The 18,779-nt window shown below is 49.0% G+C and overlaps 1 protein-coding gene across 2 annotated transcripts; it reads right to left on the minus strand.

Moving 5' to 3' along the window:
- Positions 1-1,912: 1,912 nt before the first annotated feature.
- Positions 1,913-18,175, minus strand: TRMT10B (tRNA methyltransferase 10B). Of its 2 annotated transcripts, XM_084629117.1 has the most exons (10): positions 18,027-18,165; positions 17,365-17,432; positions 16,073-16,305; positions 14,936-15,044; positions 10,748-10,872; positions 8,755-8,907; positions 7,020-7,098; positions 5,913-5,980; positions 3,881-4,004; positions 1,913-2,271 (listed from the first exon to the last, which is right to left on the minus strand). In XM_084629117.1, exons 2-10 carry the CDS (start codon positions 17,378-17,380, stop codon positions 2,165-2,167), a joined length of 1,014 nt encoding a protein of 337 aa, XP_084485243.1. In that variant the 5' UTR covers positions 17,381-17,432; positions 18,027-18,165; the 3' UTR covers positions 1,913-2,164. The 2 variants fall into 2 exon arrangements, with proteins under 2 accessions (XP_084485243.1, XP_084485244.1); XM_084629118.1 differs by lacking the exon at positions 17,365-17,432 and having other exon boundaries at positions 18,027-18,175.
- Between the last annotated feature and the right edge of the window lie 604 nt (positions 18,176-18,779).

Here is an 18,779-nt window from a genome sequence, read left to right on the forward strand (position 1 = left end):
CAGAACTCTTGAGTAAAAATTCATTTAAACTGCAATACAGAACCGTATTCCCCCCCCTCCTCCCGCCCCCGCTTCCAGAAACAGTGCAAAGGCTTGGGGGCGTTAGGGGTAACAGAGGAGCTGAGGGAAGTAATTGCCAGGAAAGAGCCTGAGTAGGAACTTGGAGGGTTGTTGGATGTGGGGGGGGATGTATGGAACATGTTTTTTTTTTAGAGGGGTGGGGATTGTTAGGAAGCCTCCCCCATGCAGACCCTGGCTGATCCCTAGCTGCTCCCATTCAATCAGGCACATCTGTCTGTCCCTATATGGCCATGCACCCCCCATTCCCATGTGTCCTTCCACCCTCTCTCAAACACCTCCATGTCTCCCTGCACCCCCATTCCCATGTCTCTGTGCCCCCACTCAGCTAACCCCTTCCCCCATGTGTCCCTGTGCCCTCACTCAGCTACCCCTTACCCCCATGTGTCCCTACCCCCCTCCCTCATTCCCATGTGTCCCTATGCACCCACTCAGCCACACCCCCCCACCCTGCTTCCCCCATGTGTCCCTGCCCCCTCTCCCCTGTGTCCCCACAGGGCCCTGCACCTCCATTCCCATTCAGCCCCTGCCCCAGTCTGTCCTCCCTCAGTATCCCTTATGAACCTGTCTGTGACACCCCCCAGCAGACCCCTATGTCCCACACTGTCTGTCCCTCCGTATCCCCTGTCTCCAGACCTGGCCCCACAGGCAGGGTGCTGCCTTCTCTGCCCTAGCAGCAGCTGGGGCTGGAGCAGCGGTCCTGTTCTAGTGCCACAGTGGCCCCTGGTGGCCAAAAGGCATAACTTCAGCAACTTTCCCGCAGAAGTTATTTTCTGCAGGGAAAAAGAAAATTCTTCTTGGCCCATAAATGCAGCGCCTGCGCAGAATTCCCCGGGGCGTAAACATTGCAGCCCAGCCACAGCACCTGCAGCAGGTCTGTACTTTGTTTGTTCGCTAGGTCTCCAAATACGTTGGGCCCAACTCTCAGGTACATTAAGGCCCCATCCACAACTCTGGCTCTGCAGAGCAGCTGTGGGTGCCATTTGCCATACCTGCACTTTAGAAAAATAGCAGCGAGAGGATGCCACAGGGTGGGTTTCAGAAGCATGCCAGCCTGTCCACCCCCCTGCCCAGGTCTACACACGCACGGGGCCTGCCCAGCCGCTCATGCTGGAGCATCCTCACTTTTCATTTTAGGAGCTAGGTCGAGTACAGCTCGTGCTGGTACATTGCCACAAGCTGCAAATCACGCCACCAGCTGCAGCATGCACAGCCCCCCCCGCCGCAATGAGACTCAAGCCTTCGAAATCCAGTTTGGGTGGGTTTTTTTCCCCCATTTAAATGGGGGGGAAAGTGTGTTCAACAAAGGTAGGTGGCAACAGCACTGGGTGAGCTAATGAACTTCCCTTGATGCGCACTTTATACTTAGAAACATTTATGCTTTGTTCCTGGAATATATCCTGGCAGTATAGGGGGAATAGGTAACGTGGGGTGACAGTATCAGTTTGGGGTATCTTCCCTGCAAGAACTGTTTTCATCCTGTTGCTTGTTTCAAGAGGGCAGACATCAGGGGTTAGTGGTGGGGTGGGGGAAATCAAGAGTAAATATTCTATTATAACATTAATTAGATACTAAGTAGCAGAAATATGGGTACAGCATTACCAAAGAAACTTTACTAGATAAGAGCGGTGTGTTTTACCTGTGAAAAGACTGTTAGCAGTTAACTGCTACACTGGTGTAATTAACTACTATAAACCCACATTGCTTACTTGTAATTAACATGACAGTAAAAACCTTAGAGATTTGTGTACATCTTCTCCCCCGCCCCAAAGAGGAACTGGTAGTACAGGGGTGCAGACATTTCCAAAACACTAACAAAAACATCAGCAAGAAGTGACAAATTCCAGTCGGTCTGTATTTGAATCCCAGGGATGACCCTTGTTTTCCAGCAATACACCAATGAGGTAGAATGTATGAAACCGCTGAGCTCATTATGCCACTTGAGCCACATTTCACTGTACACAAGCTACGCTGATGCCTCTGCTTGAAATAATGAGGGAGGAGTTTGCTTCCTTTGGCCGTGCAGCCCATTAACATCACAGAATAAAGAGTCTTCTTGCGTGTTGCTAAGCAGATGCATTTTCCATCATATAGCTGTTTCCTGGAGAACGTAGCCTTTTCCAGGAGGAACTCCAGCTTTCAACGCTTCTGGCCAGCTCTGGGTCTCATAGTAAGTTGATAAGGCATCAAAGACTGTCAAGAAGAGTGATCAAGATCAGTATAAATACAGCAATCACTGGAAATCTGGGCTCATTAGAACAACACAGTCTGGAAGATTTGACAGCTGACATCAGCCAGGCATCGTTGCTGTTGGTTACAATCTGATGGGCCGGCAACCTAGGAAACTCGTTTGTGACCAGAGGTTATGTATTGGTAGCTAAAGATCAATGGCATGAGGAAATTCTGCCTTCTAGCTGACAGCCATGTTGACCTCTTGACAAGCCACCATGGAACAACTACAGCTTCCCGGAAAAGCAGAACATACCCAGGGCCTCTCCACTAAGAACAGCTTCTCCAGTCACACTTCTGTGTTTCCTAACGCTGCTCTTCATGTTTTGTAACTTTAAGGTGAACACTTTCACATTTATTAAACTTGGGCCAACTTTTCATACATGGATGCCTCAAGATAGCTGCGTACTCCAGAGCATTAGGAAAAACAATCAGGCCCCCTTCAGCAGGTGCCTACAGTGGGCGTAGCTTCTGGCACTCATGTTTGAGAACCTTGGCATTCCCATTTAAGGCAAGCTGATGTGAGTACTACTTCCCGTTCCTGGGTCTACTCCTCACTGCTTAGAGCAGCTTAGACTTGATTCTTCTGATACATGAAAGTGGCTAGAGTCTGCATGTATTTGCTGAATGTAACTACTCCCTGCCACACACACACCTATCCTAGGCAGTATTTTGAATGCTCCTCTTCATTATCCTTTCCTCCTCACACCACACCTTCATTAAGACCTCTATGGACAGCACCAGCAGGGTTCCCCAATACAGCAGCCCTACTGCGATGCGCAAGGCAGCTCTGAACCCACCCGCTCATCTGAACAGTAGCAATTCATGTGTTTTGGTAAGATGGGGAGTGGAGTTTCAGTCGCAAGGGATAATGATAACTCATTTTCCCACCCCGCTGCAATTACTGCCCTCAGTCCTTAAGAGGATGTTCATGAGTCAGGGAGCAGTTCTCCAGCCAGAATACCGCATGGATTGGCAGCAACCAGTGTGTAGACACAAGCTGGCCCAGGTCTAACAGAGCTTGTCCTCGGACTAGTTCTTAGCAAACAGGCGGTTGCTTTGCCGAGCTACGGCACCTCCACAATCGGTGGCTCTTCTGCTGGCAATGTTAACATGAATGGGCATCGCCTACTGAGCTAGCCTTCCAGCAGAGTGAGGGGCCATGTGCCCATGTTAAGGCAGAGGTTCGGGAAAGCGTCATAGATTACCAGGGTTGGAAGGGACCTCAGGAGGTCATCTAGTCCAACCCCCTGCTCAAAGCAGGACCAACCCCCAATTTTTGCCCCAGATCCCTAAACAACGCCCTCGAGGATTGAACTCACAACCCTGGGTTTAGCAGGCCAATGCTCAAACCACTGAGCTATCCCTCCCCCCCGCTATACATGTGCAGAAGACAAACTGGTATCTAGGCCCTACCACACACGCTGCCATATCCCCCCTTCTTTTGGTGTTCTAGTCCAATTAACTCTGGTGCCTGAACTTTCCTCCCCAGCCCCTGGCCCACGATTGATACCAGGGTGTAGAGCTCTGGCCTGTAGCTGCATTCTGGCAACAACCAGCCTGGGAGCCATACCTTGATTGATTGCTAACGTCTCTGAATGATAGTTCTTCACGTTGGTGTTCCTCACCATGTACTCTGCAATGGGCAGACGAGCTGTCTGCAAGGAGTGCTCCTGTGCCTTCTGCAAGGTCAGTTTCTGTAAGTCAAAGTAAGAGATTATGCACGCACATGCCAGCACCCTGACCTTTTCCAGTCTGATGACCTTGTAACACACACACACACACACCCCTTTGCTTAGGAGGGGCTAGGAGTGTGGGAGACAGACCCACGCCTTCCATGGCTGGGTAAAGCCAATTAAGACAGACTGGAACTGTCCCTGTCCCTCCATTCCCCATGGAAACTGCCACCCCAGAACAGACCGGGGCACCAGCTGCCTGCAGCAGGTAGTTCTGGAAAAACATGCCCCTGGGGGAAGTTCCTTCCCAGACCCCAAGGGGCAGAGGTTAGCTCATCCCTGAAGCATGAACACTGATCTCCCTCCCAGAATGTTGTGAGGAAGCTGCCAGCCACACTTAGTAACAAGCAATGGGCAGGCTGCTGCCCAGAAGGCCATTCGAGACATAATCTCCTGCCAGTTCCCAGCCCGTTTCTACCCTCCCTTCCGCACCTGGCAGAAGGTGAATGAGTGGAAACAGATGGACACTGGAGTCCAGACTTCTTTGATCTGTTTCTAGCTGAGGCTAGACCTGGGTTTGGCGTGGGGGGGACAAGTTCCGTTGCCTTGTTTGTGGTACCTACTGGGAATGGATTGAGTGGCTCTCAGTTTGGCTCCTTCCTCTCAGGGAAATTCCCTCCCTGAGGGCCAGCCGTGCACGGCCTCGGGCAGGGTCCCAACCTGCCAGCCCTCCTGCTCAAGGCCTGTACAAAGCCAGGAGCGCAGCCCGAGTCAGTCTGCGCAGCCACGTGCTGGGGGATTCACCTCGGTCCCCCTGGAATCGGCAGCCTCCTGGCACTCCCAGTGCCTCGCAGACAGGAAAGGAAGGCAGTAGGCCAGAAGCGCTGCTTGTCGGCAGCGGAGGAATGGACAGCGCGGACGTCTGCACCAGCTAGTGAGGGTGTATTTTCCACTGACACATGAGCCGAGGGAATCCCTCGTTGCTCCTGGATTCCCAGACGGCAGCAGTAGCTGGCAGTTCCTGTCTCCATCTACCACAGGCCAGGAGCCTGTAGACGTTCCTCCCAAGCCTGGCTCCTGCATCTGTGTGTTTGTCGCCTCCAGGCTAGACCGCTGCATGCGCTCTACACAGGGCTTGGCCCTCAAAAATAGTTAAGTCCCTAATGCCCACAGCCTTCAATGGGAGTTAGGTGCCTCCATACTCTGAGGGCATGGGCCTCACTGACGATCTTTAAATTGTGACTTGTCTGGGCTGTGCTTAGTCAAGAGCTTGCCCGTCGCCTACACCCCGAGTATCTGTCACCCAGACCCTGGCCCAAGGGTGCCCCTCAGCTGGGGGACTCATGCTGTCAGAACCTGGGGTTAGTGCCTCCAGGTCAGCAGCAATGCTTTCGCTGCCTATGGCCTCCACGCCCCTTGGAAGGCGCCACGTCTAACAATCTCCAGGGCACAAGGTGAGACATCTATTCGGGTCTGGTGCTAGATGCTATGGAGCTTACAGCATCACACACTTGAAACGCTTTGATTAACACTGCGAGCCAACGGCTTTCTAACGCACTGACTTAACTGCCCTCTGGTAATTTGCGTCTCCAAACATGTCCGACGGCGGGACGTGTGTGGCCCCACACCCACAGAGGGATGGCGCCGTTCCCCACTGGGACTCTTTGCGGTGCAGGGGTCCATGCTAGAGCATCCGACTCAGGAGGGGGGCCTCAGCGATCAGGAGAGATGGCAGGGTTGGAAGTCACCAAACTTATATTCACGACATAGTTTTGTGACCATCCATTAGGAATAGTTTGCAATAACCTGATCGCACTGCTAGTGAAGAGGAGAAAACTGCACGACGGCCGGCATCATTTCCTGCCGGGGGCTCCGCTCGTGCTGGCTGAAGGTGCCAAGTGTTTGGTGCAGCTTCCACCGAGCACTCACCTTCTGAATGCTTTCATCCACGAGCCCGCCGAGGACATACACTCTGTGGGGGTCGATGTCCTGCAGAGCTAGAAAGGAAACAGAGCGCACACGTGGCCACGCTAGTGCCATGGTTAAACAGAACACTAGGCCGCTTAGCAGTAGCGGATCTGCCGCAGAGGAGGGGTTGGCTCAAACGGTTCTCTCTGCCCAAGCCGGGCCCCGTGCGCAAAGGAAGCTGGGGCCATGCAGTGTGCTGCAGAAGCCACCCCGTGCCCCAGAATTGTGCTGCGTACCCTAAGTTTGTATTGGAGGACGGGGTCTAACCCTAATGGTTACAAAGGAAACCGTCAAAACTTGAACATCTGCCTGAGCCTGCAGAGAGCCTGAAACAACTGCTCCGAGGTGGGCCGAAAACTGCGGAATCGGACGATGCAAACTGCAATGGCAACACGTGTTAACTCTCTTTCACTGCTGATCATTTTGACATGCAGCCCCAGAGAGCCAGGCCTCACCACATGCCAAAGGCTCCAACTGTATCTACCAAGCTTGCCGCACACACCTCTGAACAGCTTCCATAGGCCCGCTGCACCTTTCCACTATGAAATTCTGCAGCAGACTGTCAGTTCAAAATAGAGGAGCAGCATACAATACATTCACTAGCAAGCCACAAGAGGGACCGTTTTATTTTCATGTTTACTTCAGTAAAAAACCTCTTTTTTTAAGATAGATCTGAAACAGCCACTGAATTTCCAGCCTGCTGCCCTGGAGCACTGCAACGTGCAGGGTTCTAACCACACAGCACATGGGTCAAGACATTCAAAGGTACTGAAATGCCAAATTCCCGTTGATATTAATGGGAGTTAGGCGTCTAAATACCTTCAAGGATCTGGGGCTAAACCTTCATGCGTTGCTGGGACATCTTGAGCATTGATTAGTGTAGATCAGATCCAGATAGAGATCCCAGCTACACCAGTTCGAAACTGATCTGTCTGAAGTAGTTTTAAACACGGTTTAAGAAAGGCTTTCAAACCAATCTTGGATCAATTGTTTTTTAAAATAAATTTTAGATTTTAACAACATGAGTTCTCTCCCGCCACAGCTCCCCCAAACAAGCAAAGGGCTCACCATTCTCTGAGTCAGGAGTGAGGTAGACAATTGTCTCTAAAGGAAATAGGTCAAGATAACTTTCTGGAGTGGTATCCATCTGAAAAATGCAAAGGGAACACGCATGTGAAGTAGACAAGAAGTGTCTTCAGCTAGAGTCCATCTGCCGGGGTGGAATACCCTTGTCAGACATGAAGCATATCAGAATTGGTAAGGTTGCTGGGTCATTCAGACCCACAAGGGCATGATATTTTTCAGAAGAAACTAACACACATTCGGTATCTATAAAGGCCACTGGTAATTTTCAAGTTTTGTTAAATTATTTCCTGAGCAAAATTAGGAGATATATTGAGGGAAAGAGATTAGCAATAATCCTAACTAATTTCACTACCTCTGTTGAGAATTAGAATGTTCTCCATGATTAGTTATCATAAAGTCATGCATTTTCCCCCTTTAACTGCCCAGCTCGTGAAGTTTATTGGAGGGAATAGAGCTCAATAGTATCCAGGGGTCAGGACTCCATGGTGCCAGGTGCTGTACAACGCACAAGACAAAAAGATGGGCGCTTCCCCAAAGAGCTTAGTGGGCTTGATTCATTCCTCGGTTGCTCTGTTTTTTTCCCATGGAGATGCTGGCTGGGGGAATCTGAGTTTTATTCCCACAGATTGGCTGTGCGACCACTTGTAGGGCAAGCCATGTGGCCCAAAATTTCTCATCAACTGCTCCTCTGCAATTCCACTGATAGCAACAGAGTTTCCCCGGTGCCACTGAAGACAGGGTTACACAGGTTTAGCTTAGGTCATAGTTTGGCCTACAAAGCCTTAACTATGGCTGACCATGGGCGCGGAGGAAAAAACCCAGCTTGACTCAGCCATTCTAGGCTGAGGTTGCAGGGCTGGCGGTTAGGAAAAGCATCTTTTTAATTTGTAGACTGGACAAGTCTGATGTGAAGTCCGAGATCCAACAATCACGGAACACCCCTCCTCCCGGAGCCAAACCTCAGTTAGCAATGAAAACGGAACATGTGAATTGATGCAGTGGGTCAGACCCAGGGTCCATCTCACACAGTATCTTGTCTCTACTAGTGGCCAGCACTAGATGCATCAAATCCCACACATCTGCCCAAAAAACAGTGTCCCTCCACTGCACCAGGGGCTGTTTTTTTGTTCTGTGTTCACACAGCATCAAGCACAATAGGGCCCTGGTCAAGTCCTAGGCACTTCAACAATGCAAAGAATTAATAATAAGAATTTCCCGTTCATCTGCAGCAGTTCTACACTCAATTTTATGATCCCACTGAGTGTCATTCACTCTTGTTTCATTGACTTTGAATAAGACACTTGTCTCGAAGATCAAGCTAAGATACATATTTCAGAGTAACAGCCGTGTTAGTCTGTATTCGCAAAAAGAAAAGGAGGACTTGTGGCACCTTAGAGACTAACCAGTTTATTTGAGCATAAGCTTTCGTGAGCTACAGCTCACGAAAGCTCATGCTCAAATAAACTGGTTAGTCTCTAAGGTGCCACAAGTCCTCCTTTTCTTTCTAAGATACATAGCGGCTGTGTTCATAGGAGGAGCATATGAAAAGGTACAATGAAGACAGGAAAGATTCTAGCTTGTGTTACTGCGTTTTAAAAACAGTCTTCTAGATTATATTGATATGAGTCACAGGAGCAACGTGTTTTGCTGTGTAAAAAAGGGTAGTAGCCACTGTCTTGTAGAATTCGCTCACGTCAGTTACTTTTACGATACTTACGAGGTAATTGGAAAACCCATCATTCATTCGGAAGCACTCTTCGGAAATAGGACTGCCTGCCACAAATCCAGTAAGGCAAATCCAAAACGGCTTTCCAGCTTTCTTGTTGGAACCATACAGCCTCCTTATCTGAGCAGCAAGGCGACTTATTTCCTTCCAAGAGATGACAAACATCTTCACACAACTGGCCCGGATGGGTATGGGCTCAGAGCTAAGGGCACCACTTCCTCCCATCACAGCCCAGCTTAGCATGCACAAGCCAAGGAGGTGGCTGAGCTCCTACGTTATACACATGGACTAGCAAGTGTTTTAAAGGTCATTCATGAGGGACAGTGGAGATTTATGCTGGCCAGGGAGAGTGGGGTAACTAAGGCTCTGTTCTGCCCTTGGCCTTTGGGTACCCATCCTGTGCGCTGCGTTTTGGAGAGACAGCATGCCAAGGGCAGGGGCACACTGCATGGGTACAAAGCAGGCCGAGGACAGAAAGGCCAATCAAATACATGCAGCTATTGGAGAGCAAGCTCTCTTGGGAAGCAGAGCTCTATGCCTAGTGGTTGAGGGCTGGGATTTTCCCCCCATGTAAAAGCCTTTGTTTTTTTACAGTAGCCCCTGACATTCCAGCCCTGGGATAAAGCTTTGCAGAGCAACCCTGCTTGCTGAGGGATATTGTTGGCATTGCTGGACCAACCAGCCACCCCTACCCCCAGCTCCCATCTAGCTCTGACCTCATTGGTTATTTAAAAGGAAACACGCTGTTTGTGCAGCAGACGAGCTTCAATAGCGGAAACAAAAAAGAATCACCTGTCAAAAAATGGATGCCTAGACAGTAACTCCTTGCTTAACGGTGTAGTTCTGTTCCTGAAATGTGCGACTTTAAGCAAAATGATGTTCAGCAAATGCAATTTCCCCATAAGAATGAATGTAAATGGGGGGGGGTTAGGTTCCAGGGAAATTTTTTTCACCAGACAATAGTCATATACACACACACACACATTTTAAACAAACAATTTAATACTGTACACAGCAACGATGATTGTGAAGCTTGGTTGAGGTGGTGGAGTCAGAGGGTGGGATATTTCCCAGGGAATGCCTTACTGCTAAATGACGAACTAGCCCTTGGCTGAGCCCTCAAGGGCTAACTCGTTGTTGTTGATATAGCCTCACACCGTACAAGGCAGCACGAATGGAGGGAGGGGAGACAGCATGGCAGACAGAGACACACACCCTGTGTGTGAGAGAGAGATGCGCATTGCCCCTTTAAGTACACTGACCCCACTCTGAGTACACTGCCTTGTTAAGTTAATCAGCAAGCTGAGATGGTAGCTGCTGCCAGGAAGCTCCCTCCGTCCGGAGCCCTGACGTGTGTCCCTTCCTGCTCTATGGAAGATGGGGTAAGTGGAGCAGGGGGGAGGGGGACAGCCTGACATTAGCCTCCCTCTTTCCCCGCCCCCGCAGCAAGCAGGAGGCTCCTGGGAGCAGCTCCAAGGCAGAGGGCAGGAGCAGCACATGGCCATGCGGGGAGGGACAGCTGAACTGCCGGCAATTGGTAGCCTGCTGCCGCACAGGGAACTTAGGGGAGCGGGGAGCTGATAGGGGGGCTGCTGGCCCACCCTGGTTCCAAGCCCCCACCAGCTCGCTGCAACGGGCTGCTCTTCCTGCAAGCAGTGGACAAAGCAAGTGGCTGCCAAATGACACGTTATAAGGGAGCATTGCGGAACGAGCATGTTCCCTAATTGATCAGCAATGTAACAAAGTTAACCGGGACGACTTTAAGTGAGGAGTTACTGTAAATGAATCTTTCTTACCAGCCAGGCCCCAATCCTGCAATGGGACCCAGTGGCTCAGACCTGTGCAATGGGACCCACTGGCACGGATCCCTGCTAAATACCTCCCACTGACCTCAGGGAGATGCCTCTGCTGGCAGACCTCATTGTAAGATTCCTCCCCAAGAGGCTCCCAAGCACTCGGGACAGTTAGCGGTTGCACAGCATACCTTCTTCGTCATGCGGCTGGTCAGACTCAGATCTACACACAGCCAAGGCGCTGCCTGTTTGGCCGCCAGAAGCCGCTCCTTGGCAATCTCTTTTAAAACACGTTTGCTGTGCTGGTGAGCAGCACCTGGAATGCAGAGCAGAGAGAGAGATGGGAAGGGAAGTGTTAGGGTGATTTGCGGGGAGGGGAAGAGAGGGAATTTAATCGCTGAAATTATGCAGGTACCTGTAACATTGCCCTAAATCCTAGGCCCCAGCATTCTTGTTGGGGTCCTCAGTGGCAGATGAGCTTCCCCCCCCCGCCCCATTTCCCTGCTTGGGTTCCCCACCCCCTCACTCCCCAGTGGCCCCTCCCCCACAGATCTATGTTGGTGTGGGGGCGGCAGGGTCTCCCATTGGTCACATCCCCTGGTGAGGTATTTGCAGTAGAGAGAGGGACATATTAATGCCGTTGCCCAAGGCACTGGCAAGGCCTCTTGTAGAACACTGAATTCTGCTCACCGTGGTCCAGGGAGAGGAATTCAGCCTGGAAGAGGTAGCGAGAAGGGCTGCTAGGGTGATCAGGGGAACGGAGGGCCGATCTCATGAGAGGAGGCTCACAGAGTTTGGCTTGCTCCGTCCAGCGAAAGGAAGGCCGGGAGGGGATCTGACTAAACACACCAGGGAGGAAGAAGAGCTATTGAAGCCGAAGGACAAGGCTGGCACAAGAGCCAATGGGGATAAACTGGTCAGGAGTAAATTCAGGCTGGAAATGAGAAGAAGGTTTCTAGCCACCAGTGGGGCGAGGGTCTGGAAAAGCCTCCTAGCAGAAGCCAGGGGGGCAGACAGCCTGACTGCTTTCAAAATGGGCCTTGACAAGTCCATGAACAAGATTATCTCGTGGGGTTGCCTGCGAGAGCAGGGGCCTGGACTCTCTGACTCAGAAGGGCCCTTGCAGTCCTTGTGTTCTCAGGGCTGAGCCCCGTGCCATGGAAACGGAAGAGAAGCTTGGTCTGGCAAGCGGCTGCCTCACCACGTGATCTCCTCCCACTGAGGGCCACGGAAGGAGCAGAAAAGGGCGGTGGTGGCTGCAGTTACAGAGAGGATCCAGGGATATGCAGCAGCTTTCCTTATCCTCACTGCCTCTCATGTTTGCTCCACACCCCCAAACTACTGTGACCCCCCACGAACAGGCCGGGAAACGCTGCCTTAAAGAAACACAAAGGGGATGGTTTGTTGGTTTCAATACCGACATGCTCGGTCTTTGATCTCAGGGATTGAAACAGATTTAGGTCATTGGCTGGTAAATTTTCACACCAATTTCTTGGTGGCAGCCACTCTAAATGATTGTAAGTTTCAGATTTTCCATGAGGAGCTGCTGGCCTCACAGAGGATTCTTGCTGCAGTAACTGCATGGAAAGAAGCCTCTGAAGAAGGACCACATACAGATTCCTCCCAAGGAGAAATTTCTCAGATGGGAAAGGCATGACGAGGTGTCCCATTCCTAGACACTTATACCTGAAGATATTAAAGGTGTTACCCTGCACTCACTCACACGTGGGAGTAACTTCACGCAGATAAGGATTCCCCCGGATGTACATGGGAACGCAGCAACGTGAAGTACCTGCCTGCACAACATTAAAAATGTGTGTGTAGAAGTCTTTGTAGGCCTTAACTGGCAGGACGTTTCATTCTGACGTTGAACAAACAACTCCAGGTAAAATTTACGTTTTAATAAAGCAGGAGCCTCAAAAATCAAACCAGCTAATGTTTTAGCAGCTCATATAAGATGGGTTTGTAAAAAGGCAATATCACTGTCTTGTGTAGATTGCTCACTTTTGTATTGTTGGATTTAATTCTATATTACAAGGGGGTTGGGCTCTTTAGGAATATGCCAAACTCCAGAGGTATTTCTGGACACCGTGTTTGGTGGCTGCTTATTTTGAAGCAGTTTTAAAATGGATTCCCCCACCCCCCGTATTAAAAGCTTGATACTCTGTTGTCAATAAGTAGCAGAATCTTGGAGGAGGACTCTCTGTGCGCGTCGATGGGCTTGTCTTCACCGCAGGGCTATCTCAAGTGCAAGGTAGCCTGTTTCCTCTTGTTTTTTCCTACCCCCTCCCCCAGATAGAATCATAGAATCATAGAATATCAGGGTTGGAAGGGACCCCAGAAGGTCATCTAGTCCAACCCCCTGCTCAAAGCAGGACCAATTCCCAGTTAAATCATCCCAGCCAGGGCTTTGTCAAGCCTGACCTTAAAAACCTCTAAGGAAGGAGATTCTACCACCTCCCTAGGTAACGCATTCCAGTGTTTCACCACCCTCTTAGTGAAAAAGTTTTTCCTAATATCCAATCTAAACCTCCCCCACTGCAACTTGAGACCATTACTCCTCGTTCTGTCATCTGCTACCATTGAGAACAGTCTAGAGCCATCCTCTTTGGAACCCCCTTTCAGGTAGTTGAAAGCAGCTATCAAATCCCCCCTCATTCTTCTCTTCTGCAGGCTAAACAATCCCAGCTCCCTCAGCCTCTCCTCATAACTCATGTGTTCCAGTCCCCTAATCATTTTTGTTGCCCTTCGCTGGACTCTCTCCAATTTATCCACATCCTTCTTGAAGTGTGGGGCCCAAAACTGGACACAGTACTCCAGATGAGGCCTCACCAATGTCGAATAGAGGGGAACGATCACGTCCCTCGATCTGCTCGCTATGCCCCTACTTATACATCCCAAAATGCCATTGGCCTTCTTGGCAACAAGGGCACACTGCTGACTCATATCCAGCTTCTCGTCCACTGTCACCCCTAGGTCCTTTTCTGCAGAACTGCTGCCTAGCCATTCGGTCCCTAGTCTGTAGCTGTGCATTGGGTTCTTCCGTCCTAAGTGCAGGACCCTGCACTTATCCTTATTGAACCTCATCAGATTCCTTTTGGCCCAATCTTCCAATTGGTCTAGGTCCTTCTGTATCCTATCCCTCCCCTCCAGCGTATCTACCACTCCTCCCAGTTTAGTATCATCCGCAAATTTGCTGAGAGTGCAATCCACACCATCCTCCAGATCATTTATGAAGATATTGAATAAAACCGGCCCCAGGACCGACCCTTGGGGCACTCCACTTGATACCGGCTGCCAACTAGACATGGAGCCATTGATCTGTTCTGGTTTAACTTGGTTTAACTTGGATTTAAACTTGAAGAGTGGTCAGTTTGGATGAGCTATTACCAGCAGGAGAGTGAGTTTGTGTGTGTATGGGGGTGGGGGGGATGTGAGAAAACCTGGATTTGTGCAGGAAATAGCCCAACTTGATTGTCATGCACATTGTGTAAAGAGTTGTCACTTTGGATGGGCTATCACCAGCAGGAGAGTGAATTTGTGTGGGGGGGTGGAGGGTGAGAAAACCTGGATTTGTGCTGGAAATGGCCCACCTGATGATCACTTTAGATAAGCTATTACCAGCAGGACAGTGGGGTGGGAATAGGTATTGTTTCATATTCTCTGTGTATATATAAAGCCTGCTGCAGTTTCCACGATATGCATCTGAGGAAGTGAGCTGTAGCTCACGAAAGCTTATGCTCTAATAAATTGGTTAGTCTCTAAGGTGCCACAAGTACTCCTTTTCTTTTTGCGAATACATACTAACACGGCTGTTACTCTGAAACCTGACACACAAATCTGTGAGCATGGTGGTGCTTTCATTTGCAATGGCCAGCAGGACCAGAGGGATAGGCAACAAGTCAAGTGAACACAGTCACTCTGTGCAGCTCCAGTGTTATTCTGCAGTGTAGCCGCTTTCACTAGAGCTAGGCTAACTGGAGAGGACTGAACTCAAGTGTAGATCGTTTGACTTAACTCCACAGTAAAAATAAAACATTGCCCTGGTCTACACTTGAAATTTAGGTTGACATAGCTACATCCCTCAGGGGTGTGAAAAATCCACACCCCTGAGCGGCAGAGCTCTGCGACCTCACCCCCGGTGTCCTTGGGAAGGTGGTGTTCCTATAGTGGTGGAAAAACCCCTTCCATCGGTGTATGCTGCATCTACACCACGACAGTACAGTGCTGTTGCTATGCCCATAGTCCCTGTAGCGTAGGCCATGCCATAGGCTAAGAATCAAAGTCATTAAACCACAGAGCCAGATTCACAGGTGCTGTAAGATGGCCATTGTCCACCAACTGAAGAGCTAACCCCATACTTTTCAGTTTGCTTGTACCTTTATCTTCAGCATGTTTAGCTTTTCTCCTCTCTTTTTCCTGTTTTCTCTTCTTCTTCTTTGCCGTAACTATTTTCTCCCAATGCCTCTGTTTCCTCAAAACATTCCTCTTTTAACACAAAGAGAGCAAAAGGATCTGAGAAGCTCATAAAGATGCAAAAGATTTAAAGTGCTGACCTAACCAGGTTTTCTAAAACCCAGACCTAAGTTTGAGTCACCTTTCACAAAAGGACACCAAGTTTTCGGCTGCAGCTTTGTGCAGCCATAGCCCTGAACGTGTGCACACAAGTTGAGCAGATCCCTACCTACCCAACTTGTGTGCACAAATTTAGTTTTTGCTTGTGCAAAATCATGGGGGCAAATCAATAGGCTGGACTGAAGCGCCATTAAACATTTGGGCCTAAACAACAAAATTTAGGGGTGGACTTAAAAAAAAAATTGTTTTGAAAAGCATTTTTGTCTTTCAAACTACGCAATAAAAGTCAAGGAAACAAAGCCACCAATCAAGTCTATTTCTCTTGATAAGAGCCCGTTTCAACTAAACTCACTTGACTTCCAGGCTGCAAGATCAAGCCTCTACAAATATTTTCTTTTTCCAAGATTGCTGCTGAGTGACAGTTCTTGTTTACATCTAGCTCTGTCATGAATTTACCAAAGGAACACTGTCAAAATAAACACCATACAGCTAAAAAACCACCTTCCTTACCTGAGTCACTAATGGCTCAGATCATTAAAACAGAGCTTTAAAAGATCCACTATGCTTTCCCACTCTCCCACATTTGTGCTATTTCTCCCCTAGTTTGTATGTGTCTCTCAGCCTGGATGATGCAAACAGACTGGTCAGTTTCACGGCCTGGGGACCAGTCTCTAGCAGGATGCAGCTGTGTTTGGGTTCCCAGTTCCACTAGCAGGGAATGTTTACATGGGTCTGTTAAAGAATATAATTTCTAGTTTTAGTCATTACTTTTGATAGATCCAGCATCTAGCTCTGACCTTGTGTGGAATGCTGTTAGGCCCTGATCCTGCCACTGGATCTGTATGGGCAGTGCTGTGTGCCCATGCAAACCCCCTGGCTGCAAGGGGCTGCCCATACGGACCCACTGGCAGGATTGGGGCCTTACCTTATACTGTACGTACCGAGTACCACTTCTCACTCCCCACAGGAAGGTCCTTTAGGCTGTCACAGCCCGTGTCAATCTGCAGGAGCTGGAAGCTTTCACAGATGCTTTCCCTGTCCCCTCCATCATCCTGCCAGGTGACGTCGCATTCCCATTGTCGATCTGCTCCCCGCACAGGGTCACTCTCCTCTGTGTCATGCTCTGCATGTTTCATCATTGCCCTGTGCTCCGGCACAGTGCGGAGTGGTGGCACTGCATAGAACAGGAAGGTGATCAGAGTCTAATGGAGACTTTGCACATTTAATTCAACGGACCAGATTGATACTTCCTAGGCGCAACTCACACCTGCTTGGCTCACGGCACCCGGCACCAGGAGGCAGAGAATATCAAGCAGCATTTCCACTGCTGCCCTCCTCCAGGGCTTCTACTGGGGGAAAGCAGCTTTGGTTTGACCCCCAGGAGCCTGCCAGGGAAGGCTGCAACAGGGTATGGGGCTGCAGCCCATTCAGGCTGCACCAGCTCTCAAAGGCTCCTCCAGAAAAAGGGAGGTTGTAGGAACCTTGAACCACCAGGGGATTCCCTGGCCCGGTGTACACAGATCCTGGAGCAAATCTGGCCCCATACATCTTTAAACCCTGCTAGGTGAAAGTGCAGGCAGTGACATAAATACCCACTGAGCGGGGAAGAAAGCAAGAAGAGGTTTTGTACACTTCATGATTAATGAGCCTGCTGAGTCACTAACAATGTGGGGCTCTCCCAAGGGACAGAGTCAGATGCAGACAGGCTGCAGCAGGATGGGATTATTAGAATGTATGCGTGGAAGGAATCAGCGTTCTGGCACTGGGACATTTCTCTTTGGAGAGGAAGTGAGTAAGCAGGGCAGCAGATTGCAATTGACTAGCAGATAAAAATATAGCACCCCATAATCCAGAGGGACAAACTCATGACACACACAACCCTTCTCAGCTACATCTTCATTTTCCACATTTTTATAATAAAGCATAAAAAATATTAAAAATAAAGTTCTGACATTTTTTACCCCAAAGCTTTTTCAAAACTGAACCGACCCTTCTTTGGAAGGGTGATGGTACTTGATTGTTCCCTAGTGCTTAGGTATATCTTATCCCTTTGGGGCAGGACTGTGACAGAAACCAAAGTGAAGATGGCTTAATTACACTTGTCTCTATTTGGCAAAAGAACTCCAAACTCTCCATGCTACAAACTGCACCTGAAAAAGAGCTCTGTGTAGCTCAAAAGATTTTCTTTTTCACCAACAGAAGTTACCTTTTATTGGACTATTAACTCACTCACCTTGTCTCGCTAACATCCTGGGACCAACACGGCTACAACTACACTGCAAACTACAAACAGCACACACTCTGTAGGCCAAAAAGAAGAAAAAAAAAACACACAACAACCCATATTATGCTTATGCGCTAATAAATTTGTTAGTCTCTAAGGTGCCACAAGTACTCCTGTTCGTTTTAACCCATATTACTGTTACCCCATCCACCCTTCCCTGTTCTCTTGGTTCAACCATCTATTGCTATCCTAAAACTAAGCTTTTGAAGGCAAGCATTGTCTTTTATTGTATGTCTATACAGTGCCTAGGGCTGTGATCTGGGTGTGACCTCTAGGCACTGCTGTAATAATAATGCCTGCTGAACATAGACAAGCCCATAAAATTCCCAGCATTCCCTTCTCTGTTACATATAGATTTTGCAGTCTCAGCTAAACTGGTTTAAATCCAGAGTAACACCACCACAGCCAAAGGAGTAAGGGAGTTACTGGACATATTCACTGGTGTAGGAATTCAGAATTTGGCCCCATGGCTTTAAAATAAAAATACACATCTGGCCTTCAGCAATTCCTTCGTTCTAGTAACAGGCTATCCAGAACCAGCCATGTGGAGGCAGGGACACCAATATTTCATACGATTTCATTCTTTACAAGTCTGCATGTTTGCTACTCACCAGGCACGCTTGGTCCCCTAGCGACAATGGCCAGCGCCTAGGACACGGCCAGGCTGTAACAGCACCTGCAGCTTTAAGAAGCTTGTAAGCACCAAACTTCCCGAGTGATGGCTAGACACAGTCATGTGGCTCACCCTCAAGGTCACTTCCTCTGCTGAGCCAATTGCATTCTAGGAGTTGTAGTCCTACTACTCTGAATAGCTAAGAGAACGAGCACCTTGGACATCTAACATTGCTGGTTTTAAGCCATGTGAAAGAAGACAGAAAGAGCTGCTCTTGCTCCTCTCTGGCTTCTTTTTTAACCTGAAAGCAAACCTTTCTCCCCTTTAGTAATGGTCTAAACCCTCTTTTCCTTTGGGAAACTGGGGGTTAGAGGGCTTTTGCTTACATTTTATTTCCATAGTTCATATTTCTTGGTATCTATCCTTAGTTCAGGTTGTCTGACGCTTCCCACTGTAAGCCCCTGTTCTCAGTTGCCTATAACTTTGCCAAACTTTAAATGTTTGTGCTGAAATCTTCCATGCCAGGTGTCTGCCTCATGCTGAATTTTTTGGAAAGTTTCAGCTAAACTGATTCAATTGTTTCCAAGAATGAGATTAAAGACATTGTTTAGCCCATATTAAAATAATTCTTAGAGTTGTTTCTCTGAGAAGCTCTAGTGCATCCATGTTTTGGAGCAAGGACTTGAAATCTAGCAGGGAAATTTTGCCCTATAGTGTCAGAGAGTTGCCATTTGTTGTCACTATGAAAATC

Source organism: Lepidochelys olivacea (assembly GCF_965140295.1).
Source record: "Lepidochelys olivacea isolate rLepOli2 genome assembly, chromosome: 5".
Classification (NCBI taxonomy): Eukaryota; Metazoa; Chordata; order Testudines; family Cheloniidae; genus Lepidochelys; species Lepidochelys olivacea.

What these genes read in the sequence shown, in the direction of transcription:
- TRMT10B (XM_084629117.1), bottom strand. An exon ending in TAAACATGCTGAAGATAAAG is followed by an intron (nt 10,873 to 14,935) that starts GTACAAGCAAAC and finishes TCTGCATTCCAG; the next exon opens with GTGCTGCTCACCAGCACAGC. An exon ending in ATGGGTTTTCCAATTACCTC is followed by an intron (nt 7,099 to 8,754) that starts GTAAGTATCGTA and finishes TGCATTTTTCAG; the next exon opens with ATGGATACCACTCCAGAAAG.